Source organism: Perca fluviatilis, chromosome 19 (genome assembly GCF_010015445.1).
Source record: "Perca fluviatilis chromosome 19, GENO_Pfluv_1.0, whole genome shotgun sequence".
Lineage (NCBI taxonomy): Eukaryota > Metazoa > Chordata > Actinopteri > Perciformes > Percidae > Perca > Perca fluviatilis.
The window spans coordinates 27,575,067-27,602,752 of record NC_053130.1 but is presented as its reverse complement, the minus strand read 5'-3'; the positions used below and the strand labels follow the sequence as shown (position 1 = coordinate 27,602,752).

The window sequence follows — 27,686 nt, the reverse complement described above, 5'->3', positions numbered from 1 at the left end:
AGAGCATTCGGGGGTGGGGAAGGTGGGGGAGACAGGGAGGGAGGCACAGGTAGATTGCCTGTCTGTAACTGGTCTTAAAAAAAAAAAAAGTGAAAAGTTAAGACTCTCTCTTTACTGTAGCTTCCAGTCAGTAGAGAGGCCGTTTTGTTCTGCTTATAAACTCCGTTTGATGCACCCACTGGTGATAGACACCATAGACTGCAACAATGTCTGTCTTAATCTTTTAGTCTTCACACTCATTTAGTCTTAAAAATGTACTGTACATTAGCCAATTTTGCCAAAAGTGTGCATAACAATGGCTCTTCTACAAATGTGGCAGCCGCTTGAAACTAGACGTACAATTTCACTAGCATTCTAAAAATAAAACAAGGACAAATACGTTTTAGTCTTACTTTTCAATCTTTCGGTCTTTCTCAGCATCGTCTTTCTTGTGTTTTAGTCTTCTGTGGGTAAGGGCAAACACACCCTAAAGGACCCCCCCTTTTCCAAAACTACAATTTTATAGGTTTTGCTGCGCACACCTGACCTTTTCCAACCTTTTGCTACATTTTCAGACATTTTCATAACTGGCAACTGTCCAGCTCAACTACAGTCTACCATTGGCCACACTAACTTCAGTATAACGACTACCAGCTCAATTATATGCTTTACTGGAAGGGCTCTGACAGACAGGAAAGGCAGGAGAGAGCATAGCTCATTCATTTTCCTGGCACAGATTTCTTCAGGTGATCTGAGGATTTGAATGAGCAACTTCTGCAGCACAAGCTCCTTCCTCTGGCCCCAACACAGGTGGTACATAATAGGGGCCACACAAATAGTGGATCATGAGACAATTTTTGCCCGGGGCTTTCTCTCTGGCACTAAATCATTGCCTTATATAAGGCTTGTCAAACCGTTCTCAGCAGGTGGAGAGATAACAGTGGGGAGGGAAACCTATTATCAGAATACATCTACTTAATCATGTTCTCATTGTGCTAACTACTTGAAAATGCAATATTAGTGAAATGAAACGGTATCTAGCTAATGAATAGTCTCAGGAGGCATTCCTGTGTAAAGATATCCCACATCTAATACGTTACCATTTGTCAGTGCTCAGCAAAATGTTAATTTTAAGAAACAAATTAATCTGAATGGGATATTTGCTTCTTCACTGCAAACATGTCCTATCAAATTTAAAAGAAAATATTTACGATATGAGCTTCCTTTCGCTTGAAAAACTAATTTGGCAGTGCGGTAATATTTCTTAAAATAAAGTCAGCAAGCATGTCAATTTACCAGAAGTCGTAAAGCAAGATCAAATTACAGTACCTAAACGGTTTATTAGGAATAGTGCTATTCTTGTTTCTACATAATATTTCACAGTGGCACAGACCAGTATAATGCCTTGCATTCAAAAGTCTAAATCTTGAAATGAGATATTTTGTCCGAAGATAAAGCTGAGAATTCATGCAAGCCAAAAGACAAACTTGAAACTTCAGACCTTAACATAATCTCAAACATACTGGAGGTCCTGTAACAGATGTCCCCTAGCTCTATCTAAATTGCTCATTAACACAAGGCAAGTAACATTAACTTGGATTAAGTCTTGCATAGTCAGCATTATATAATCCAATATACTCGAAATAACTTAGACTATATTTAAAATCTTAATATAAGATCATCTCACGTACTGATATTTTAAAGAAGAGTTTTTGCAGCGTTCTCATATAGGTAAAATTAAACAATCTCTTACAATTTATTGAGGTTTGATGGTTTAAAATATGTTTCTTAGTTTGTTTACGTATAAATGAAGGGATGCATTGATATGTATGTAAAATGGACATTTAGGAGTTTTCTTTTATAGGAAAATTCCTAATTTCATGGAAACCAAGTCACATAATGTTATATATTTACATGTTTTTCAAGTAGCCCTAGCGTTATTCTCTAAAATAAAAAGGATCCAATTCACCTGTAATTTCTTTTGAAAGTAATGCCAATTTCTCCCTGATCTTAATCCCTTCAGAAGTTGTAATTTATTACAGTAATTTTAGCAAGAATAACACTGAGGTGTAAATAACATTAACGTTACATGTATTCTCTTTGTAACATCAATTTAAAACAGCTATTGTTTTTTTATTACTATTAGTGAGTTACGGTGATATGATACTGTGTTTTGAGCCAACGTTAAAAGCTGCAATTATTTGGATAGGCTAGCTATATCAAACATTAGCCAAATGGTGATGTTTTTAGCTTTGTGACTTGTTTCTTTTCTTTTTTTAGCTTTGTGACTGTAGCTAGGCTAAACCTAGCTACAGCTATTGCGGTCTAGCTAACTAATGTGCAAGCTAGTGTTAGCTAGGTCTAAAGCTAGCAACAAGCAAAAAGGCTAAACCTACAGCTACAGTTGTCTAGTTAATGCGCAAGCTAGTGCTAGCTAGCTAGGTTTAAAGCTAGCAGCAAAATTAATTTAACTGCAGGGATATTAATTAATAATTTGGATAATATAGAACAGTGCATAGTCAATGTGCCTTTTTAACACTTTTCAGGTAACTTTTTTTCTTTTTTTAACTCTAACGTTACTCCTTTATTGTTACTTACATCAAGTTAAGAGTTAATCAGTATCACCCAATAGTGCCCACTCTGTTAACCTCACGCTTATATGATATGACCTTACCACATCTGAGCTGTTGTTCACGTTGGTTGCGAAACTCTAGTCCGTGGAGGCGGGTAGGGAACACACACACCGTGTCATTGCTAATCCTCACCGAGTTACTTCGAGCCCAGTGGAGCAGCCACTTCAGCTGACAGTCACAGAACAGAGTCTCAGTGCTGAAGTGCCTGTTGGAAAACCAGCGCACAGTTACAACCTGTGTGCCTGTGCTACTGAATGTGAGCGACTTCATTCATCGTATAGGCGGACAGCAGGCATTTTGACATGTCATAAAAGGAAAAACACAGGTGTAATACATCTAATTAATTATAGTTTCATTTCATTTATGTGTGCCAGTTCCAGGTTGCAGGTATTGTGCATGCTGACTCGCTGCTTACTAGCCCACCTATATGGAGCATAGCCCTCGTTATTGTCATTAGTCACACCTGTGACTTTACTGCTATAAGTCAAATATGAGCAATGAAAACAGCATAACTTCTTGACTTTTACCCTTGCCTCTGTAGCATGATCTATAACAAGGGTTTAAACACATGTTTTAACTACAACTCAGATAACTGAATGTACATGTGTGGTTGCCTTACAGCACTCTGAGAGCCACGAGGTGTGTAAAGAGTCCCACGGTCAGGGTGGAGAAGATGTTCCCAGATAAATTCCTGTTTGTGAACAAGATAAAACACAAGACATTCATCCAAAGACAGCTCACTCCGTGCATGCACTAAAGCCATACAACTGTATTTTGTTATACATTACTAAATCCGTATCAAACACCATATTCTGACTGTACAAATTAAGCATTAGGCTGTGCGCCGCATGTTTTCAATTTAGGGATTACTCACAATTTTGAGAGGTTGCCCAGATCGAGAAATATTTCAGGCGAGAGACAGCCAATCCTGTTTTTGGACAGGTCCCTACATAAGGACAAAAAAGGCAAAGAGAGAAGAACATCCTTCAGTTTATATAGTGGAAATCAATTTTACTGAACTTGTAGTCAAAACAACAGACATAACTTTAAAGGTGCCCTGCCACACGTATTTCATTACTTTGTGGTGATGTCTGAAGTTCTACCATGGACTCTGTAACATATTTTTGTGGAATAAATGCCTTGGTTACCTTGTTTCAAGCCATTCTAGCGTGGTATAGAAAGCCTACAGGAAGACTCAGCTCGATTTCTGCCAGTTCTCATTAATATTCAACAAGCTAAGCTGTTTGAATCTGACTGGCTAACAGCTAGCCAATGAGAGCCTGGCTGTCAGCATCCTTTACCCAGCGCAACTGGGCGAGCTAATGAATAGTAATGAGCTCAGGCAGCATGATGTCAGACTGACCAGCTTTTGTAATTGGCCTGATTCCCCTGCTTATTTCTTTTCAGTGGCTAGAGCTGACAGAGGAGGTAGCAGTTCATTTTCACATTCACCACATAACACAAACACATATGGACCTACATATTTCCAAAAATACAAGGATAAACGGTTTTGTGTGGCACGGGACCTTTACGTATCTGCGTTCATGCATGCTTGTCTTTTTAAAAAACAGAACATAAACAGCTGTGAAGGCTGTCTGTAAACCATGTTTATTCATCTACTCAACTTCCTGAAATATCTATGCTGACCTTTACTCCTCATATAACCATTGTTGGCACACATACAACCTCACATACACACCCACGTGCAAATGCAGTGGGCTTCCGTATGCGAGTGGCTGAGCGCTGTCGCGTCCGTGGCTGCGTGCCCTCACACTTTGTAATTAAAGAGCTGCTTTGCTGGAGCAGCTGTGGGAAAATAAGCAGAGCACTCGAGTAATCACCAGTTGGGGAGCACTTAAATTAGCACTCTGCTGCTCCCCGAGCTTGGCGCACACGCGCCCCGAATCAGCACGGCTAACTCACTGCCTGCATCTCTGCCAGCCAAGATCCCACTAAATATCAGGCTACAATCGTGTCACTCACTCTAAAGCCTATATGTAGAAAGGCAGGATAACAGTAATCACCAGGAAAATTCTTCGAGTAGAAGAAATCAAAAACAAAGACAAAAAAAAACTCAAATTTTTCTACAGGCCAAAATTATAACATTGCGCATATATTGCAAGTACGTTTTATGTAAGTTGTATGTAAATTTGAAAGTCCAAGTTTGTATATTAATAAAAACCAGAACAAATAAAAAAAAACATTGTTCAAATTAGTATGCATACTGTTATTTTCTTAACAATGGAGTAGTAAATCTGGAGGTATTTACTGCACGCTTAAACAAACAAAAAATAAATCCTGTTACAAATGAAAAGTTTTCTTCAATACACTTAAGCGTTTTGCCATAAAATCCTTATTCGGTTTTGTGTGACCATTAGTTTATGGTGAATGGGATACTCTAAACGGACAGCTACTAACTGCAAGGTGAGGGTCACACAACAGACAGAGACACCTGAATGTGGCACTTGCACTAAGCCTTCTGTCGAAGGAGGTAGGCTATCATAACACAACTGTCCCTGAAAATTAGTGAAACTCTTTACAGCAAAAGGTATTTGAAAAAATGTGTTATTCAACCTGCCACGTTTCTTTATACTTCCATCTTCATTTAGTTTCAACAAACAGTGAATCAAACAATGCTGACTTTTTCAAATGTAAAGACAATCTGATCATGAGAGAACCAAAGTAAAGATTTGTAGCAAGCCAAACCTAAATATTATCAGATTTTGAAAACCACATTAAAGGATCAATAAAAGTTTTTCAGTTTCTGTGTGGTCAGCTGGCGATGCCATGTCATTTCTCCGACGCTCCATTGTTCCGACCTCTCAATAACCCGAAAAATTCCCTTTGGTCCTACAGCCCACTAGTCCGACGATATTACGAATCTCACTATGGCCATGCCAAGACCCGCCCCTTCAATAGCATTTATTGGCCAGGCGTACATTACGCAAGGTAACGTAACCCCATTTGTACAGGTCCTATCCCCTGACCAATCGCCTATCCTAACCTTAACCACTCAAGGCCAAATGCCTAACCCCAACCATTTGAGCTGCTTCGTAGGGCGGGTCTTGGCGTGGCCATAGTGGGATTCGTAATTTTGCCACCAAAGGGACGTCGGACTAATGGGCTGTATCACCAAAGGGAATTTTTTTTATTGAGAGGTGGAGTGTCGGAGAAATGGGCAGTCCCCCAGCTGGCAGCAGCAAACATGCTAGCAGATTAGTTTGCTAGTGGTAAGGCTAGCTCGGCTAACCCTGGCTTTGCAAGTTGTAGTTGTCCATCAAGAGTCTCCCTATGGGTGCCAGTGTTAGCAAGCCTTAGCCTAGCTACATTTTAGCTACACTACTTGTGCTACTGTTAAACATTTTATCTCCTCAGTTATGTTGCCGGTACGGCCGGTTATGTCTTTAAAGCAAATGACTCAAGGATGAAGGGAAATGGAAAGAAAGTCTGTCGTCGTGTCTTTAGCAAAGGTTAACTAGTCTTGCTTTAACACTAACCGGCAGAAGATCAGTGGTTCCCCAAAATCTCAGAGGAGAAAGTGAGTGACACATGCTCTTCCTTTCACCTCCTGCTGGTTTGCCCTCTAGCAAAACATAATACCCTAAAATTCTGCAGACTGTGGTCACACCAGGAAGTTCCCACTTGTGAATGTGTCTATATTAAGGAAGGCAAGGCTTAAGAAAGGCCATTGTGCCTTCACTTAGCATTGCCTGGACAAAGAAGGCTCAGAAAAGGCTAAAATAGTAATTCAGCACCTTTGGCTGTAGTTAAACGTTTTAGTTCTCTCTTTACTTTGTACTGTAGACACTCCTTCTCGTTGTCTCTAAGGCCAGAGGACTTGTCCCCGTGTCCCCTGGAGAAGGCTATTACAAGGCTTCATCATACTTACAGTCTCCTCAGAGCCAGCAGACCACGGAAGGCCCCGTGCTCCACTGTGCTTATCAAATTATTCTTCAGGTCCCTGGAGAAGAGAGACAGAAAGAGCAATTAAGTCAGTGATTACTATCTATCTACATATCTGTCTGTCTGTCTGTCTGTCTGTCTGTCTACTGACATCAAGTGGTGGTCAGGCATTAGCTTTGAGGTGGAGTTCAGTTGAGCTCATGCTTGCTGACCGAAATAATCCTGCGCCTTCCTAGGATTCATTCAAATGGGGATGATGATGTTTATATTGTTCACACAGAAGAGTGCAGTTCACAGAATAATGGTTTGCTAGTTGGAAATAAAGGGAAGGACTCTAAGCTAGAAGAATCAAGAACAATTTGCTTAGGGACAGCTTCATCGCGTGTAGAAAACAAAACATTCCAAGTGACAACTTAAGAAATTGTGCGATTTCTAAATTCATTTCTATTTAAAATTTGACTTTTTTTATTTTTTTATTTCTTTATTTAAAAAGGGACAACTCACAGAGTCCAACATGTAAATGAGCCAGATTTCGCCATGCAGGCTAATTATGAATTACAATCCCAACCCGTTCTCACTTGCCTAAAGGCAGTTTTATGCTTCTGCGTCGAATCGACGGCGTTCCCCCGCAGACCCCTCTGCGTCTACGCCGGACCCTACACCGTAGCCTGACGTGCACCTCTCGAAAAATGTAACTACACGTCGTAGCGACGCACGTCGTAGCGACGCACGTCGTTCGGCCGTGGCTTGGACTCATTTCCTGGTTCTCCTTCTCCATAAACAACATGAAATCAAGGAGAGGGTTAACTTTTCCTGCTCCAGATTTCCCACCGTGGTCAGAAAGCACAGGGGAGACACTCTGTTTCTCTCACTATGACTCTAGAGTCGCTTCTCGCTCCGAAGCTAATCGCCGTCACTCTCTCACTTCTCCCTCGCTCTACACACTCCCCCCCGCCCCCCCCCCCTCGGCCTCGACGCACACACCAGCGCACAAGTATAAACATCAGGCCACTACGTAGGCTATGGCGAAAGCTCTGCGTGGAGCCTACGCAGAACCATAAAACAAGCTTTCCCCGCGCTGCCTGGAAGACGACATTGGGGGTTTAAAAACACCAAACACCGTCAAAAGTAACGCCAAGAGTCCCGACCAAGCATGTTTAGATATGACAATAACAAACGCCAAAGGCACATGCCCAAGTGTCCGTATTTGACGTGATGGGAGTGATGTGTTGGCTGTCTCTAGCAGGCTTAATGGCTTAAAAGAAAACATTAGCACCTTTGATCATATATCATTCTAATTGGGAAATACTGGGGCCATTCATCAATGACTTAACTTCCACCTGTAAATGGGAAAGCGCAGACCATTTCCTGCACGTTTGAGACCCACAGCACATCCAGCCAAGGCAAAAACACATTTCAGCCAGGCGTTCCCCCAAATACCTCTGATGCTACTAAAAATGGATCTCCAAAAAATCTCCTCTCTGGTTTTCTCTGCAGGCCAAAGAAAACTTCCTGAAATTGTGTCCCCGGTTTCCTTTAACTTTGTACTGTATGTCCCGTGTGATGAGAATAAGAAGAAGGGTAGTGCCTTTCTCCTTTTGAGCAACAATGTAGCTGAACTCAGCCCAAGACCTCTTTCTTTTTTAAATATAACGGTCACACAGGCCAGACCAGGGCCAGCCAAAAGAAACAAAATAAGACCGACCAATCAAAGCCACAGCCATTGTCCTAAAGTGGAAATAAAAGTAATGCTGGAACTCTCTTTATTTGACACGTGAGACAGTTTGGTAAATAGCTAAATGCTCCCTTTTATCTTATCAAAGGAGAAGTTAAATAGCTCACCATACTATATTCGGTACAGAAAGATTCATAGGAGCCATACAATAATGCAGATTTTCTCTAGAGATTGGAAGCATGGATGTGTACATCACTACTACTAGATGTACTGATTGTGTTACGGTAAGTGATGTAAAGCATTAGTTACACATACAGAAGACAAGCCATCATTAGCAGGAGAAAAATGACTTCCATCTGGGGTAAATGATCTGTATCTTGTGTTAAATTGTTCGGCCTATGGTTGAAACACACTTTGTCTGCACCATTAAGACTCCCCAACAGCCCTCCAACCAGGTTGCGGACAGACCAAAGGTCTTCTCGTATGCAGAAGTGCGTAACTTGCACGCACCTCCGGTATTCATTTTTTGGCTGGACCGGAGGGGGGCCGGCCCTGTAAACGCAAAAGTCTGTTGCTCTGTCGCTGGGTCTTTTGCTGAGTGAGTGATGTAGTAACACCATTGGTCGGAGTGAGTGATGATGTCGGTCGAGTTGGAGCTTCCCCATGGTAACGTCCTTCACTGTCGCCGATCAATCAGCTGATTATTTTTCCCTCAATACGCAGTTGATGTTTCTGCCACTGCCGTTTTAATGCACAAAGTGTGTGTGTGCGTTGAGTTAAAACTCAGATAAAAAACTACTTAAATAACAAAGGAGTACACATTATGAAGAAAGGAAAAAAAATCATCATTATTATCGGTGCACCGAAGAGAGCAGAGAAGAAATAAACAGTAAAGTTGTGAGGTGAGAGTAAATGTACAGTGTAGGTTTCGGTTGTCCAGGAATGGTCTGGTCTGTTTGACAAAGTAACATTAATTACACACTTCAGATGAGCAATCCAGAACTACAAATTATTACATTGCATTGAATTAATTAAATTAAAGCAATTATTTGTTTCAAATGTATCTTAAATGGTCCCATGGCATGAAAATTCAATTCATGAGGTTTAATTAACATTAATATGCGTTCCCCCAGCCTGCCTATGGTCCTCCAGTGGCTAAAAATGGTGATAGGTGTAAACCGAGCCCTGGGTATCCTGTGCTGCCTTTGAGAAAATGAAAGCTCAGATGGGCCGATCTGGAATCTTCTCCTTATGAGGTCATAAGGAGCAAGGTTTTTGGCCCACCCGTGAGAGACATTATGGCTTTCAAACGAGCAAAGTGGCAGTTTCCACCTTGCCCCCCCCTCTCTCCTCCTCAATAGCTAAAGACACAGAAATGGCACATCCTAAGGAAAGCTCATTTTGGGACTGGCTCTAGTGGCTGTAATTCTGCACCAAGGCTGAATTCCAGGAAAGAAACTTAAGATACAGTATTAGGGGACCACTGAGGCCTATATAAAAGCATCCAAAGAGCTCCATGTCATGGGACCTTTAACCATGTCATTTGATATAATACTTCAGTACACAACAAACACATATTACTGGGACCACTACAGATGGACATTTAATATCCAGGAATCCACATTAGTCCACACCTAGTCTTGTTTTATCTAAGAAAGTGTCAAACGTATATTTCTTAATCTGGTATATAAATAAATCGGTGTGCTCGGTTTGAACTCAACACCTGAATACACCAGCTTTCTATTTCTGCTGACTTTCCGCAATCAGAATAACTAATGAGACTTTCTGCAGACCTCCTTCAGGAGTCGTCATTCGCACAGCAAGGTGTAGCACGCCTTAGGAAGAGCACTGAAGTTACCTTCCTGACAGACTAACCTCCTGGTCCAGTCAGTTCGGCCAAAGGCTGGCTCTCATCTCGGCTCTCATCCAAAGTTGTCTTTGATCATGTATAATATGCTACCAAAGAGCGTGCGGAGGGTCGAGGTTTAAAAGGTCAGGAGTTGTGCCTGCAGCACCTCCTTTTATCTTCAAACCGTCTTGCAGCTCACTGCTCTGCCCTCTCTGAATTTGCTGAATTTTCAGAACCTTCAACCTTACTCTGTCTGCCTAATTCAGGGTTCAGAGGTCACTACTCAGGGAGTCTACATACAGGAAATGTGCTACTGTACAAAGAATATCAGGGCACGCTGAATCCAATTCTATAATGTGCATAAAACCGTTGACAGAGACAATCATATGGGACAACTTCATAAGAACTCCAATGGCCTGAAAGGGCCCCTAACTCTCAACCTAAACAACGAAAATCTATTCAAAACATTTTAATTAAAATCCTAAAAGTAGAAAATTTCAAATTACAGTTTTTAATTGCAATGTTGAATCTTTGGATGAGGTTCCATGGGATACTTAGTTGTCTATTAAACTATAAAATGAATCGCCAACTATTTTGATTTCCGATTCATTAAAATTATCTGATTCCACCTTCCTAAATGTAAATTTGTTCTAGTTTCTTCAATCCTAAACTGAATAGCTTTGAGTTGTGGACAAAACAAGACATTTGAGGACGTCTTCTTGGGCTTTGGGAAACACTGATCGACATTTTTCACCATTTTGTAGACCAAACAACTAATCGATTAATCAAGGAAATAATCGTCCGATTATTCGAAAACTAAAATAATCGTTAGTTGCTGCCGTACATACATGTGCATCTGAATTCCTGCTGCAATCTATCAAATATTGCTATCCTAATATTCACTTAAAGATAATGAATTCCTGACTTTGTGTATGAGGTAATTTACAAAGCCACATAAAACAAATGATGGTGTTGCGGGCAACACAACAACCTTTTACAGCCATCAAACCTGAGCCAACAAGTATCTGCAACTAAATGTAATAAATTATGGTTGTGGGTTCCAGACGGGTGTGGTCTTCCACATAATACAATAGAATGGATGCCAAAAAGTTTCAACAATCAGAGGAAACTATTTGAAAGTCCATTTAGCATCCTTTTCTGTGATTAACTGTCTGGCATGATTTGTAATGTCCTCACGTAATGTAAGCTCCACGCGTCTGGTACTCCAAACAGCCCAAAACAAATGCATACATCATGTTGTGAAGTTTGTATTGAAATCAAGCTCTCAAGTGCTGTTTTTCGTGGACGCTGGACAGAATTTCATAATTGTCTCGTACTCTACTCTCGACACATTTTATTTAACTTGTCTTTGGTACAACACTCCCTTTGCATTTAGGAAGAAGCAGCTCTGATGAGTTCAAGAGGTCCCGGTTTCCTGCCCCCCCCCCTGTATGCACACGCACAAACAAGTAGATCCATATTTCTTCTCAGTCCAAACCTCCACACATAAGCTACCATAACACCCATTCTGATTTATTTCCATCTAATCTATCCTGTTCAGGTTCTCGCATTGCCAGACCTTCCTCCACAACGCTGCGGAGGAGGGTTTGGCTAGTCCACACAGCATTCCGGGATTGGAAAAAAAAAATGTGCGCTGGTTTATTGTGTATTTCTTTAACCCAATCACAATTGTCTTGGGCGGTGCTAAGTGCCGGACGGAGCAACGGTGCCTATGCAAATTAGACTCTGGAAGGAACTTGTTTTGGTATAACGTGTACGTTCAAAAGGTTGTTTTAGTCATGCAACAGAAAACTCAGATTGGACAGATAGTCTAGCTAGCTGTCTGGATTTACCCTGCAGAGATCTGAGGAGCAGTTAACCATATTCCACCGGAGTTTAGAATGCCAACACAAAGAAAGCAGAAGGTGAAGGACATCCGGTTGAAATGAGGGACATCCGGCAGCAACAATCCCAGAAATGCAAGGTCGTCGATATACACTAGTTCACAAGGAGCTGGAGCCAATAACAGCACACATTGAGTATGGGTACATCTGGACAGCTTACAACCTAACACACACCACCTACAGGAAGTTAAGAGCTTTCAGTTTACCAAAACTGCTTGTCTTTAGATTGTGGAGGAGGAACTGCAAACTCCACGCTACAAATTGTGGGGCTGATTAAATCAAACCCAGCACCTCCTTACGGAGTCTCAAACTGCTTTTACAGGAGAACCTGTAAATAGGCCTGGTAGCTTCTCTTCTGTCACGGCTAAGAACAGGACACTGATACAACGTACAAGGCAAGGACCACATGACCAACAGTGCCAGCATCCATAGGCTTCTTGTACTTTGAAACTGCACATTGTTGTGTGCAGCAGGAAACAAGTCTTCACTTGACAAAGTGCATCCATATGTTTGCAAACCTATTAGAGCTGTACCGAATGGTTTAAAGCTTCAATGCTTCATTCATAATGTTGACAATCAAATTCTAAATGACCATTGAAATGCTGCGCTAGGGTTGGGCGATAGGATTATATGTCGGCGATTGGCCGAGTACATCGCCGGTTGTCGTTTGTGGGCAAGTTTTGTCCTTTTATTGTGCTAATTTAATGGTCTGCCTCCGAAAAAACGAGGTGTGCTGAGCAACTGCCCCGCCGAGCAGCGGCTCTCACTCGGCCCTCTGCTTGTGCATGATTCTTTTCTGTAGAACTACTACCAATTGATTAGCCTGGTTGACACCAGACCCTTCTCAGTTGTAACTGAGAGTGGGTCTGGGGATGGTTCATTCACAGTTCATTTCCAAAGGGGCGTCACCAACGGACGCCGCTCTGGGCGTATTGGATAGTCCTTCAACCAATCAGACCAACGATCCGGGTGAAGCTTTTCACATCCAATATCCAACTAAAAAAAAATGTGATTTTTGGTTCCCCCTTTTGGTTTTCTCCCTCCACGCCCTACTTTTTCCCTGCAGGTGTTGCATATTGCAAACTTGTTATCTTCTGTAAAAAAGGCTGAAGAATTTACAAACAGCTGACATGTTGCAGGTTAATTCACGAGGTTCCCTACATTACATACTACCGTGAGCAGGTACACACGGCGGAAAAGTTGAGAGAAATGAAAAAAGAGACTGTGCTGTCGCGTCCGTGTGTGCGTGCGTCCTTGAGAACTGTAACTCGTATAACTTATGTTGTCAGTTAATTGTAGCGGTGACCGGCATGAAATCGGCGTATGTCAGACTGACCTGCCGGTCGCCGGTCATGGCCGAGCACGTGAAGCACGGCCTCGGTAGCCGTCATGTTGAATGTAAACAAAAAGCTGCTCGCCGTCGCTGCGCTATCATCGTAGCGTAAAGCCCGCCTCAACGGTTGTGATTGGTGTAAAGCCCGCCTCAGCGGTTGTGATTGGTGCCTCGATTTTGGGGACATTGGAAATGGGTTTGAATGGGCTCTCGGCCAGACTGACTTGAAGAGCAAATCTCAAATTTGCCGGAAGTTCGTCAGGGTTTACCCAGTCTACCAATTGATTAGTCTACAAGTGTTAGGCAACTAAGAATTTCTTTAATCTATGACATTCAAGTGGTCCAGTGACAGTGAGTAAGCATGCACAATAGGAATCTGAATCAAAGAAGCTAAATGGAATTCAGCCAACATTTACTTCATTATTTACACCTGTGCTTTTCCTACTGTGACAAGTCAAATGGTCTTCCGTGAAAAAGGCCCATCTGATTTTGTTGTTGTTGTACTTTAACATTCACACTTGTGTACACACTTCCAGTGTTTCACAATAAAGGCCTTCCAGGGAAGAGAGGAGACTCTGCCGCCTGAGGCTTTTAATATAAAACAGATATTAAAAAGCATTGGATCTGCAGTAAAACGTAAACAGCAACATCATAGTAACACAGTAAACCAGAGCTAATCAGAAATAGAGTTTATTTAATATATGTTTAGAACCGGGGAAATAAAACCTAAGTGCTGGGTTTGAAAATAGCCCAACTTAAACAAAGAGGTTCTCTCTTCAGTTGAGGTCAACAAAAGCCCTGGCCACTATTTGAGAATGTATGGTACACACACACATACAAACAAATGATAACTACCTTTGGGGAGACTTGTCCCACATATCCACTGTAGATACAGCTGGAGCAGCTCAAATGAGATAAATGTTTAAACAATAGCCATGGTCTACTCCCCCCCCGGCCTTGCATGTTTGAAGAGCAGGAGCCGCCCTCAGCAGAGACTCCAACGTTTGCGGTTAATGTTTGAAAAGCTACTGAAGTGCTTCCCAATTAATTTAAACTGCACTGTATATCTTAGCCTGCTCAATTTCTCCCCAGCCATGCAACCTCAAGGATATCAGCCTGTTCGCTATATGTGACACTAATGGGCAGATTCCTCTAGAATTGGATGATTACCACATGACACAGTCACACTGATATGGAGGCGTGCACACACACACACACACACACACACACACACACACACACACATATGTATGTGTGTGTGTGTGTGTGTGTGTGTGTGTGTGTGTGTGTGTGTGTGTGTGTGTGTGTGCACGCCTCCATATACTCACTGCAAGTATAAAAAAAAATAAACACTGACCAGACCACACACATGCTGCAGGAAAAGACAGAGCAATGCTTTCTCTGTGATAGCAAACAGTATTAAATCATGCAGAGTATCGTTGAATAGATCTCAATGTTGATGTAATTATCAAAATGAGATTCACAAAAAGGTCAAATTCTACATGAAGTACACAAGCAAATAAAACTGTAGCTTGCTGCGGCCACTTGGGCGCTCATCCAAATGGAGAGTGATGCTGCGTGATGTATCCCATTGTATGCGGACTTAATGAAATGAGACGACATACATTCATTAGTGTTTAGTTGCATCATATTTCTCAGTGGCATGTTGGTGTCTACAGCAGGATGTGTGTGAGTAAAGGCACCTTGTTTCCAGTAAACAAGAAGACTCTCGTTCGTAGAGGGCTAATAATCACTCCAGACACACACATGCACACTCAAGCAAACTACATCCAGTTTTTATCATATTTTAGACTAGAAAATGGAGAGTTAGTCATTTTATTCAATTAGTTCTGTATTCAATTGACAGAATTCAGCAACTATTTTGGTAATTGAATAATATTTTAGTCCAGGAAAAATGCCAAATATTTGCTGGTTGACATTTGTAGTTTTAAGTGAAACGTCTCGGCAATTATTGGATGGATTACCATGACATTTGGTGCAAACATGCATGTCCTCCCCAGGAAGAGGTGTAATAACTTTGGTGATTCTTTTACTTTTCATATAGCACCATCATCAGGTCAAAGTCAGAATTTTTCCAATGCGTTGGTTTATGAGCAAATACCTACAAAACTAATAACATTCCCATCAGCCACAGCTATACTTAGTGTTTGGTGCTAATTAGCAAATGTTAGCATGCTAAACGGCTAAACTAAGATGGTGAACATTATGACTGCTAACTATCAGCACGAGAGTGAGCAGCATGTCGGCATGCTGATGTTAGCATTTAACCGCAAATAGCCTACAGCCTTACTGAGCCAGTATTATGGCTGTAGGTTCTTGCTCACTACTTAGTGGACCTTTTTTGTTTTTTAAAAAAACAACTAAATGATCAAATGAATGGAATCAACCATAATTTGAGTAGGCTATAAGAGCAGAAAAAACTGTCCCTTTACATTTCATTTCTATTTTCAGGAAACGTAATTAAGAACAAGTACATGTTTACGCTGACGACATGGCATGATTCCTGATTGACAAATACCTGCAAAACCAATAACGTTCCCATCAGCCACACCTGTACTTTGTGTTTGTTGCCAATTAGCAAATGTGAGCATGCTAAACAGCTAAACAAAGATGGCGCCAAATACCTTTTTAAAAAACTAAATGATTCACAAAAATTGACAAAATTCACAGTCATTGAATGAAAACAATTAGTTCTTGCAGCCTGAGTGGAGACTAAGATAGAGGCAGATAGCATGCAGCAAATCCTTTGCATCTCTCATACTCACTGTAAAACCTCTAAGTGGCTGTGTCATTAACAAGACTAAAGTGCAACATATATTGGCACCAACCCTGATGCTACTGTGGAATCGGTTTATTAAAACCATTTATTCACGTTAATTATTCAGGGTTCCGTTTGCAGATGCTTTGAGGGAAGGCCTGGCCGCACACTCTGAATCACAGCAAACACTCATCGAGACAAATAACCACCTACTGGTTTGTAAATTAATGTGTTGAAAGCTTACTGAGGAGGGGAAACAAGGTGGACACTCAGACAGTTCAGTCCAATTAAACAGTCTGAATGTGTACACATTGTGACTGGCTTGTAGCTACTGCTGTCAGAGCATCAAACAGCAATGGCTTTCCTCTTTGTGTGTTTGCATTATGGTATTATTAAATACAGTAAGGCCTGAAGGCCTAATAATGCGTTCCATTTATACAGTAACTCCGATTTTTCATTGTGGGGATAGCACTAGCCAAGTTAGCCATTGTTAGCAATACCAGTTGATAACAACGCATTACGCCATTTTTTGTACATACAAACAGTGTGACATGTGTCCACAGATAGAAGAAGAAGAAGAAGAAGAAGAAGAAGAAGAAGAAGAAGAAGAAGAAGAAGAAGAAGAAGAACAGGAGTGTGTTTACAACTATAGTGAGACACAAATAAGAAGTGATAATAACTGTACGTTACTACAGCTTTGACTGTTGATGCACGGGGCATCCATATTGGATTTTGAACTCGGGGTACTGCGAACTTTTCCGAGGAGTTCCGAGCTCGGAAATCCGAGGTCAGGGGGCTTGTTCCCGACTTTGACCTTGGTAAAATCCAATATCCTAGTACAAATGGAACGCACTATAAAGCTTGAATTCATTATTCAACCTTCTCGGCAAGACGTACTGTTTCAAATAGCCTATTTAAAACAGTAAACAGAAATCAATGTAATATTTTGCATAAATCTTTACACTATATACATAATATCACAAAGGTTTTTAGGGGAAAAAAAGAAGTGAGCCTTTGCCACTTTAACGTCTCCACAGTCTGAACCCAGTTGGGGTGATGATCAACATTTATCAAACACCGCTGGAGTGCAATTTATTCCTAGTGGGTGGGTGAGCAGTGCTTATGAGATATTTGGAGTGATTTTTCTCAGATTGTAGAGATTACAAAAAGGAGGGAAGAAAGCTAGTTACTTCTGTAGAGGACGCCTTCATTTCTGCCAACATGCAAAAATGAGAACAGTCACATGAAACCAACAGAAGCAATTTTCACAACAGATGGAGAGAAGGCTCGAAGAAACCCTGAACTGTGAAGAAGATACTGTCTTGGTTAACAGCCTGGCAATTGTGTCCTATTTTGGAACGACTGTTTTAATCAGTATGAGATATTTCTATCAGAACAAAGCAAAAGTTCAAGGAGAGTGTGAAGCAAATTCTTCCAAGAGAAGCTTTTGATGCATGGCCTCTTGCTCTCTTGCTATCTTTTTAAATAGCATAACAAAACAAGAAATAACTCCCAAGATGGAAATAAATATTGTAAATCTTTCTATTAAATGATGAGGTTTCCAGCATCCAACTGCTACTTTTGTAATTGCAGAGAGAGGTGAAACACAGGAGAGAGGTAAGAGGAAGAAGAAGACTCTGTCCTCTCGGTCTCTCCAAACTTGGTCAGTAAACCGGTTAAACCCATGGTGCTCACATGTTTTGCCTCAACTGTGACCCAGCAACTGTCTCTTGTAAAATAACAATAAAGCCATTCATATTACAAGAGTATGCTTTGATCCATTTAAGGCTTCATCTTACTTCATGTCTCAGGTAAACAGATACAAATAAAAACAACCAGGCAGGACACTAAAAGGGAAATCTAGATCCTTCACCCTTGGTGAACTACATAACTGCTCTCTAACATCAGACCTACTGTGGAGCACAGAACAAATTTTAAACGATTGAAAATGCAGCTGTTAAAATTAGCCATAAATGTGTTCTGGGATTTTAATCAGATTAAATAGTTGGTACTTTTTCAGTGTCCTTAATAAAAACTATAAGAGCAGAAAGAAAATGGTCTCTTTACATTTAATTTCTATTTTTTATTTTCAGGAAACTTAAAGGTGCTGTAGGTAGGATTGTGAAGATCCAGGATCTGCTAAAGCCCAAAACGATCTCCTAAGCCCCTGCCCCCACAAGGGAGAATGAATGCATGTGCATAAGCAGTGATTGACAAGCAGTTAGACACCCCCCCCTGGCCCTGATTGGTGCATCTGAACAGGGAGCGGTGGATTTTTGCAAATCGCACTACAGGCTGTAGGTGGTGCCCGAGGAGCCGGATTTTCTTTTTTAAATGACCTGCTTCATGTAGTTCTACTGGAACATAGGGTCAACAAATACGACAGAGTTAGTTTTATAAGTCTTACCTACTGCACCTTTAATTGGCTCAGGTTTGTCAGGTCTGTGTCCAAACTGGCAGTGACAGATGCCGCCCACAAAGAGCCTGGGTCTGTCCGAGGTACTGCCTAAAAGGACGTTTTTCCTCGTCACTGTTGCACCAAATACTTGCTCGTGGGAAATTGTTGGGTCTTTGTAAATTATAGAGTGTGGTCTAGACTAGTAAGTACTATCTGTAAGTGTCTTGAGATAACTCTTGTTATGATTTGATACTATAAATAAAATTGAATTGAAATTAATTAAGAACAAATACATTTTTACACTGACATCATGGCATGATTCCTGATTGACAAAGCAACATACTAATATGTATTTAAAATCATATATTGAGTGATCTCTTGCTTTAATCAAGTGTTTCATCAATTGATTCAGACGGGTCAATAATACTCTCATTTGTCTGCTGTCCCTGTTAATAACATCTGACCTTTGACCCGCTGAGGATAACCTACCACCACTCTGCTCTCGGAGTCGCTCACATATTCTTACAGTGGTGGAAGAAGTATTGAGATCCTTTACTTAATTAAAAGTACTAATACCAAGTAAAAGTCCTGCACTGAAAATGTTACTCGAGTAAAAGTATGTTAAGTATCATCAGGAAAATGTACTTAAAGTATTAAAAGTAAAAGTACTCAATGCAGAAAAATCCTCACATTTTAGAGACTGGAAATGATCCAAACAGTTCTGTGTTTAATGGTCTAATCATTTCAGCTGGACTTGTTGGCCTGTATATTGTTGGGTAGTTTAATTTATAATAAAACATTGTATTTTACTGTATATACTACATGTGTTTTGTGTGAAAAAATCTCAATTTGTAAAGTAACTAAAGCTGTCAGATTAATGCAGTGGAGGAAACAGTACAATATTTCTAGTAGAAGTAGAAAGTGGCATGAAAAGAAAAGTACCTCTAATTTGTACTTAGGTACAATACTTGAGTAAATGTACTTAGGCTACATTTACATTGCTACGTTGGTTTAAAAACGTATCTTTTGTTACGTTTTCACTTGGCATTCTCACTGCTCTGGCGTTTCCGAGCCCCTAAACCGGAGACATTTGAAAACACTTCTGACTCCGTTTTGGTTGGGAATCTCCAGGGTTGTGTTGCAGTCTCAACGGCCGCAAACGGAGACCTTCGTCAACACCGACGCCAATGTTTCGCCGCCTGATTTGGATTTGGTCTCTGTGACTAAGCTACTAACGTAACCATGGCAACTACTAGCAACGGGCGGAGTACACATGCTGCCTCCTGTTTAGCCCCGGCACGCGCATGCCCGGGATACAAGAATGATGATGAGATATGCGGTTTGGGTGTGTTAGTTTAAACGGAGATTAGTTCTTCTACTGGAGCTAAAAACACTACGCTCAAAACTCCGCTTAACGTGCTCATATTATGCTCATTTTCAGGTTCATAATTGTATTTAGAGGTTATATCAGAATAGGTTTACATGGTTTAATTTTCAAAAAAACACCATATTTTTGTTGTACTGCACATTGCTGCAGCTCCTCTTTTCACCCTGTGTGTTGAGCTCTCCGTTTTAGCTACAGAGTGAGACATCTCACTTCTGTTCCACCTTTGTTGGGAGTCACACATGCGCAGTAGCAACACGGTCTCACGGCAGTTCGTGAAATTGTCACGTTATTTTTAATCTATTGATTCGTGTACAACAACACGTTAATCTCGTCTTTTTCGTGGTGGCCAGCACGAAATGGTCTATACGGACCAACCAACCTCCTTACGCGGATTTTCGGCATTTCCTACTACTCGCTACCGTAGTCGTACTGTGATCACGACATATGCTTCCCATTTAAATACATTAGTTTACATTTTCCTGCTGGCCACCACGGAAAAAAAAGAGAAAAACGTCCCTGTGAACACGAATCAATAGATTAAATAACGTGACCATTTCACGAACTGCCATGAGACTGGGTTGGCAGTAGCTAGGTAAAGACTACTAGCCAGTCAGAAGCAGTGTATGAGGGCGTGCTATGCTAGCAGCTAGGCGAGCATTATAACGTGTGTTACAAAGTGACGCACATTTGTCTCTGAAGTAAAGGCTGGACTACAATAGAGCTGTTTGGAGCAGTTTGTGAACAGTGTTTTCTGTCGGAGATGGTAAGTCCCTTTGGGGTGGACTTTGGGCTTTTTCACTTTGTAAACCTATAACGTACACAAAAAAGATATATAACACAAAAGAAGGAAAGGGGAAAAAGCCCAAAAGCATAATATGAGCACTTTAAAAACCAAAACGTAGCAATGTAAATATAGCCTTAGTTACATTCCACCACTGCATTCTTATGCTCAAGGAGCCAGAGGATGCATCCTTCAGCGGTTAACCACGCCCTCATCAATCACCTCCCAAAGGGGGCATTCACGAGAAAGACTGAATAAACATCACCTGCACGATGGGAACAACAGGAGTTGCGAAACCTTTTAAAGGACGCCTCCTCCTCACACCTCTGACATCTACTTTTCAGAATGAGCGATTGCAGACGGCATTCTGAATTCTGATACTGTCTACGGCCTGAGCCGAGGTCCACTCAGTCTATTCAGCCTGCCTCTAAAATTCCTCAGGGTAGATAAATAACGTTTGGTCAAATAGACAAAAAAAAAAAAAAAAGACCTGCTGCTCTCAATAAAAAAAACATTTAGATAGCCTGCAGAGAATAAAGCGCCTGTCACAACCACTCCCACAACAATAAAAATAACCACTACTGTAAGACACACAATATGCTTGTAGCCTATAGGAGTTATAGGAGCTTCTCAACAGCGGTGCAAACAATTGGACAATCTGACTTTCTACCGTTACATCAAAATATATTTCTAAACTATAGGTTTTGTTTTGTTTGAAACTAGATAGAAATGGATTGTGTAACACTAAAATAACTTTTAACTATGTATTTTTTATTTTTTTTAATCCTAGGTGTTTATCTTGTATAATTCAAGAAGGAACAGACTGCAACACTTCTTCGTCATTACCTGCGCCACTTTTCTTAACGTTGCGAGATAGGGCATGGCCTATGGCGTGGCCATGAAATGGGTTTCCAATCCAATAGTATCCATAGAAACATTATCATCCCTCAGTTTGGGAAACTGAAAAATATGCCAGCCTCGTCCGTTTCTCACAGATCTGTCACAAACTGAGGGCTTTTGGGGTGGGAACCCATGAGGAAGCGGCAAAAGCTACATTCAGTGTCCTGACCAGAGAACAGTGATGGGCTTTGTTCCTGCTTTGCTCCCATGGGACCCAGTTTGGCTGATGGTAATGGGCTTGTGTCCATATGAGGGAATCCAGGCCATCATCCAACATACAGGGACCCTCCATTAAGAGGACGCTTTCTGGGCTATAGAGACAAATCACATTAAAAGATTTCCCCCTAGGGCGATTTACAAAGTTGCTGATGTGCTTTTGACTTGCGTGCCATGCTGATTGTGATGATAAGTATTCCGATGTAGCACCTAGTAAGGTTTAATAAGTTGCAATGCTAAAATAATTAATGCAACATCATGGAGGGCGACCATAAACAGTGAAAGAAATGGACACAGCGACACCATATACTTCGACGGAGACCAGTGAAGTCTATTGGAAGCACATTTCCGGTGCTGGCTGAGCGTTACTGCGCAGCCTCAAACTGAGCTTGATGACGTAGATGTGACGTGAGCAACCTGTCTGAAATTTGTACGTCTTCTGGTAGCTGTGCCAAGAGAAATCTGTTTGTGGATCAATGTTACTTCACGTGATTTCACTTGCCACATAACGAAGTATTTCCAATCCATCACAACGTTGCTGAAATATTTTGTTCCGATGCTTTTCGTGGACTCTCTATGGGCTTCTCCCTTGACTGTATGCCTCCATATATCATAATTGATATATTGATATCGAAGCGGAAATGTAATTGAATCGGAACCCGGTGAATGGCAGTCAAATTGATTCGGGAAATAATCGGTGGTACCCAGCCCTAATTGCATAAGCCGCTGAAATTGTTAGCTAAAGTTCAGTTTAATTAAGTTCAAATAGTTAGCTACTGTATAAGTAATGGATAAACGGTTGAAACAGTCGTGCTTCACTCCAAGTCATAGTACTGTAGTACTATTTCATGCCCAACCAACCTAAATATTGACAGTTCAATAGTATGAAAAAAAAATAACAATATCCACCTTTGTGTAATGAATCCTTTCAAATTTGATTTGATTGATGATGAAAGAGTACCTGAGTTCATCTGACTGGCCTGAGGGGGTACCTCAGACCCAAAAAGTTTGGAACCACTGCTTTAATAAAGAGAACCTAATTTTATTTCCACTACATACAAAAGAAAAACCTTCTCTGGGATCACCGTGTTTCCATTTCTGCCTCAAAAGGTCCACAGCTGCAGCACAAGTGGCACACACACACACACACACACACACACACACACACACACACACACACACACACACACACACACACACACACACACACACACGGGTTATCAAGCTTGTCAATCAGCTGCCGATTCACCACAGCCCTCAGATCTAGCCAGGCAGCCAGGCAGCCAGGCAGCCAGGCAGCCAGGCAGCCAGGCAGCCAGGCAGCCAGGCAGCCAGGCAGCCAGGCAGCCAGGCAGCCAGGCAACCAGGCAACCAGGCAGCCAGGCAGCCAGGCAGCCAGGCAGCCGGCTGGGCAAGACCAGGGAACAGCTGGCCGCCACTTTCAACTCACTGAGGCTACCTGGCTTGGCATCAACTGCTAGCGACAGACACATCTCTGCCAAATGCTGCATGTGGCGGCACGGATGGACAGGCTGTACCCAGAGAGCGAGGTGAAGGAAGGGATAGGGCACGCAAAGTGCTGATCCAAGAGGTCAGCCTCCACAAACCTTTGGCTGAGTGTCTTTAAAAGCCTCCAGTGCTGGGGAGATGATGGCAGAACAGTTTAATGACACTAATAAGGCCCAGGGAGACAGGTGACATCATTCTCTACAGGTTGACCGGCGACATAGCCACCCAGAAAGGAGTGGAAGAAGGGCAGAATTACTCCACTGACATTACAATCTGAATTTAACTGTCAGGTAGTGAGGAAGACGTGGGTCAACTGACTTATATGTATAATATTCAAAGCAGTCGCTTTGTGTGTGTGTGTGTGTGTGTGTGTGTGTGTGTGTGTCTGTGTGTGCATGTGTGAGCTTAATAAGTGTGCTCTATGTGAGCAAGAGCGTGCATGCATACATCTGAGGATGATTGACTGACAGGGAGAGAGTTATTAAGCCATCCTCTCCGTGTGATTTCAGCCCCTCTGATTTCCTCATCATCAGCCAACGCCAGGTAGAAAAGCAGTGATCACTGGGCTGGACGGAGCTGAAGGCAATCAATAGTTGACTTCAGGGGGCAGGCAGGAAAACAAGACAGCCATCATAGAGCTCACCATCAGGCTGCACGCAAACAGGCCTCCGGGAAATTGTATACGATGTGGGACTCATCGACATGGACTCGGCGCGGTCGGTCCACGCGTCTGCATTAGGCCTTTAAATGACGATACATATTATCCATTTGAAGACATTTACTGCGGCGATTGAGGTTAAGAATTAAGGCTGAGGGGTAAAAACCATTGGCAAGCCTTCTACAGAGCAAACCCCCGACAAGGACCTCTTAGTTCACCCACCTTTTCCCCCTTTTGCCTTGTCCACGCTACAGAGCGATACGCAGGGGCGTCGGACTTGGGGGGGAAAAAGGGGACTGAGGGCCAAAAAAGATGCTCGAATGAATAGCCGTGGATGCGGGTAGGGCCCCATAGAAAATGCCTTTCTATAGGGCCCAGAATTTTGTGCTACGCCCCTGGCGATACGGCTCATGTGATGACCGCTATTAGGACTCTGGGGAGGACAAAACTTGAAAGAGAGCTTGATTTAAGTACTCACAGTTTTTCTAGGGCAGCCAAGCCATAGAAGGAGCCATTCCTTAGCAGGGAGATCTTGTTGTTACTCAGGTTTCTGTTTCGGGGCAAAAGATAGTAGGGAGAGAAGGTGAGTTGAGCATACAGAACAAGTGAAGGGAGGTACATTTAGAAAATATCACAAAAATAGAGCTGCAGGGAAAAAAAGAAAAATACGTATTCAAACGGCTGAAAGATTGCTTATCCTCCGACTGTCAATATGTTGGCCAAAGATAAGGATGTATGTCTGATGAGATTGCAGCTGTGGATTACTCATCCTGGCCACGTCTCTGTCTTTTTTTTTTACTGGCGTTTGTGGTTAAGATGGGTAATGATCCATCCCCCCCACCCCCCCCATCCTCCCCATCCTCTCCACTCCTCCATGTCAAAATATCGGCCTAATAGAAAAGCTTAAAGAAACGCCGGTTCAGCACAATTCAATCATCCATTGCTCACATTACAAGAGAAAACAAATCAATGAAACGCACCACAGGGATCTTTAAGTGATGAATACATATTCAGAGGCGATGCAGGGACTCCATTTGGATTATTTCAGTGACAGACGTTTCTTTTTTCTTTACTTTTTTTTTTTTTATGAATTATGTCTGTGCTGAACGGTAAAGACTATATGTTCTTCAAGAGACGCATTTGTCTGGCAAGAAAAGAAATGTGGTGCTCGTACAGGACTTCTTGCTGAGTGTGTTACTGGCACACACACACACACACACGCCACACACACACACACACAAACACACACACACACACACACACAAACACACAAAATCTTGTCCCATTATTCAACACACTGGGCCTTGGGACTTGAGCTTTCCCTCAAACACACCAGAGTCAAAACACAGACCACAATACAATCACGTAAACACACGCTCCTACGCCGATATTATTATTCTTGTGAGGTCTTACTGCTGAGAGTATTTATTCCCTAACCCCTACTACCATAATCCTCCGTACTCTATGATCAACTTTAACCTTTAACCTAACCCACAAAACCTAAATCTTGTAGGAATGAGATTGACACAATGTTAACTTAACAGGAAGTGTAACAACACTAAAACGCACATCCAGTACAGTGCAGTGTTATGATCCCACAGTGACTTGTTAGACTGTGTTACCTGCTGCTCAAGTGCAAGAGACATTTCAGACACAGGAACAAGTCTACTCACCCACCCAGCTAATAACGTCCAAACACAGTGATACAACAGGGCATTGCAGGTAGTCAAGTACACCGCACTAGCATTAAGAAATGTTTTTGTGTGGGTATTATAGGCAAGGGAAGCAAGGTTTTTGTGAAAATCCTTTAAAAAAATTACATTACATAGGGACATAATAAATAAGATAAAATCAAACGCAATACAAACAAGGAATACAGTTGCAGCACAGTCATACATTACCCCAAGTTTTAAAGGTCCCATGACATGGTGCTTTTTGGATGCTTCTATATAGGCCTCAGTGGTCCCCTAATACTGTATCTGAAGTCTATTTCCCGAAATTCAGCCTTGGTGCAGAATTACAGCCACTAGAGCCAGTCCCATAATGAGCTTTCCTTAGGATGTGCCATTTCTGTGTCTGTAGCTTTAAATGCTATTGAAGAGGAGAGGGGGGGACAAGGTGGAGGGTGGGGGTGTGGCCTTGACCAACTGCCACTTTTTTTGTTTGCAAGCCATGATGTCTCTCTCTTTTTCATGTGCGGGCCAAATTATCTGGGCCGGCAAAGCAGAGAAAGGGGAGGTAACCTTTCCCCTTATGACATCATAAAAGAAGATTCCAGATCGGCCCATCTGAGCTTTCATTTTCTCAAAGGCAGAGCAGGATACCCAGGGCTCGGTTTACACCTATCGCCATTTCTAGCCACTGGGGGACCATAGACAGGCTGGGGGAACTCATATTAATGTTAAAAAACCTCATAAAGTGAAATTTTCATGCCATGGGACCTTTAAGGCCCTGGAATATATATTTTTAAATGGGTAATGGAGTCCTCCTTGAAAACAATATCTTCTGATAACCGTTTCACTTCAGAGATTTCTGTCTGTGCAGTTAGAAATAGGTGATGCCACGCACTCCTGTGCACCAATCAGTGTTTAGATTGTTTTCAGTCGAAATGTGATGACAGTTGTGGGGTTGTTTCTCATGTTGCCAGCCCACTGTCAATCACATCTAAACAAATCACACCAACACAGCCCTGATGAAGCAGATTACATAGGTTTGGGGCTTTGAAAGCTTTATTATGGTTTTGCAACCTGGAACTTCACTGTTTTCATTCCAAAAAGCAATACAATCCACTGTAGGTGACCCAGCATCAAATAGCGCACGGACAAAGTTAGCGACTAGCTAGTAAACAAATGAAAGATTTAGCATGTACAGAGTTGGTGGAGACTAAAACAGAGCTAAAAACGTTTGGGAGAATATTGGACTGGCAATTGGATTGGATTGGCATTTGTGGTGACGGAAAAAAAACTACTTAAAATGAATGTGGCTCTGTGTCTGCTGGATGGGTATTTATTTACTGTAGGCATGTGTTTGCTAACACATTCGCCATCTCAACTTTATAACTTATAATATGTCAGTGAGCTTGTTGCACTGGCACCAAGTGGACAAAAACATCAATTAAAGCTATAGTGCGTAGTTTCTGTTTCCCCAATGAGGAATTCTAAGTAATGACAACAAAACTGTCGGCGTGTCCACATGATTCAAGCCTCACGTGATCGCGCACGTGTTCCCTCTCCTCCTCAACGTAGCTGCTAGTAGCTCAAGGAGGACACGGAGGATTAAAAAAACATGATGGACTCTTCAGAAGAGGTCATTATCTTCACTCGAGTTCCTGCGCAGGAAAGTTGCCAGGACGACACAATCTTCTGAACATAGCCATACTGAGAAATCCAGAGAGAGTTGTGTGGAGCTGATAGTCTTGATTAGCTTTGTAGCAACTCATTTGGCAATGGCTTGATATTAATGACGTTCATTAATATCAAAAAGTTACGCACTAAAGCTCTAATGCAGGTCTAACTATGATTTCTGTTGACTATATGGGCTTTAATAAAATTACTGCAAGCTTGGATCAAAATAGCTTTCTTTCTTCCTCCTTTCTTTCTTTCTTTTAATTTTTTGTGACAGTAGTTGGAAGTAGTAGTAGTAGCAAAATGTCATACAAAGCTGCAAGCTACCGTTCAATAGGTAGAGCTGCTAATGATTTGTATTGCACTTATTCTACAGCCCAGATTCTCATCATTTTAAATACACCTTGGATGGCGTTTGTAGATTTCATATCTGCTCAA

The 27,686-nt window shown here is 41.8% G+C and overlaps 1 protein-coding gene across 2 annotated transcripts in view; it reads right to left on the bottom strand.

Annotated features, from left to right (window-relative positions):
* Positions 1–27,686, bottom strand: part of LOC120548047 (adhesion G protein-coupled receptor A3) — a 226,114-nt gene that overhangs the window by 178,289 nt on the left and 20,139 nt on the right. For both annotated transcript variants that reach the window (XM_039783993.1, XM_039783992.1), the window contains exons 2-6: positions 24,383–24,454; positions 6,502–6,573; positions 3,487–3,558; positions 3,232–3,303; positions 2,654–2,817 (exon numbers count right to left, since the gene is read on the bottom strand). In XM_039783993.1, the coding sequence (XP_039639927.1) occupies positions 2,654–2,817; positions 3,232–3,303; positions 3,487–3,558; positions 6,502–6,573; positions 24,383–24,454 (452 nt within the window). The remainder of the gene's footprint in view (positions 1–2,653; positions 2,818–3,231; positions 3,304–3,486; positions 3,559–6,501; positions 6,574–24,382; positions 24,455–27,686) is intronic.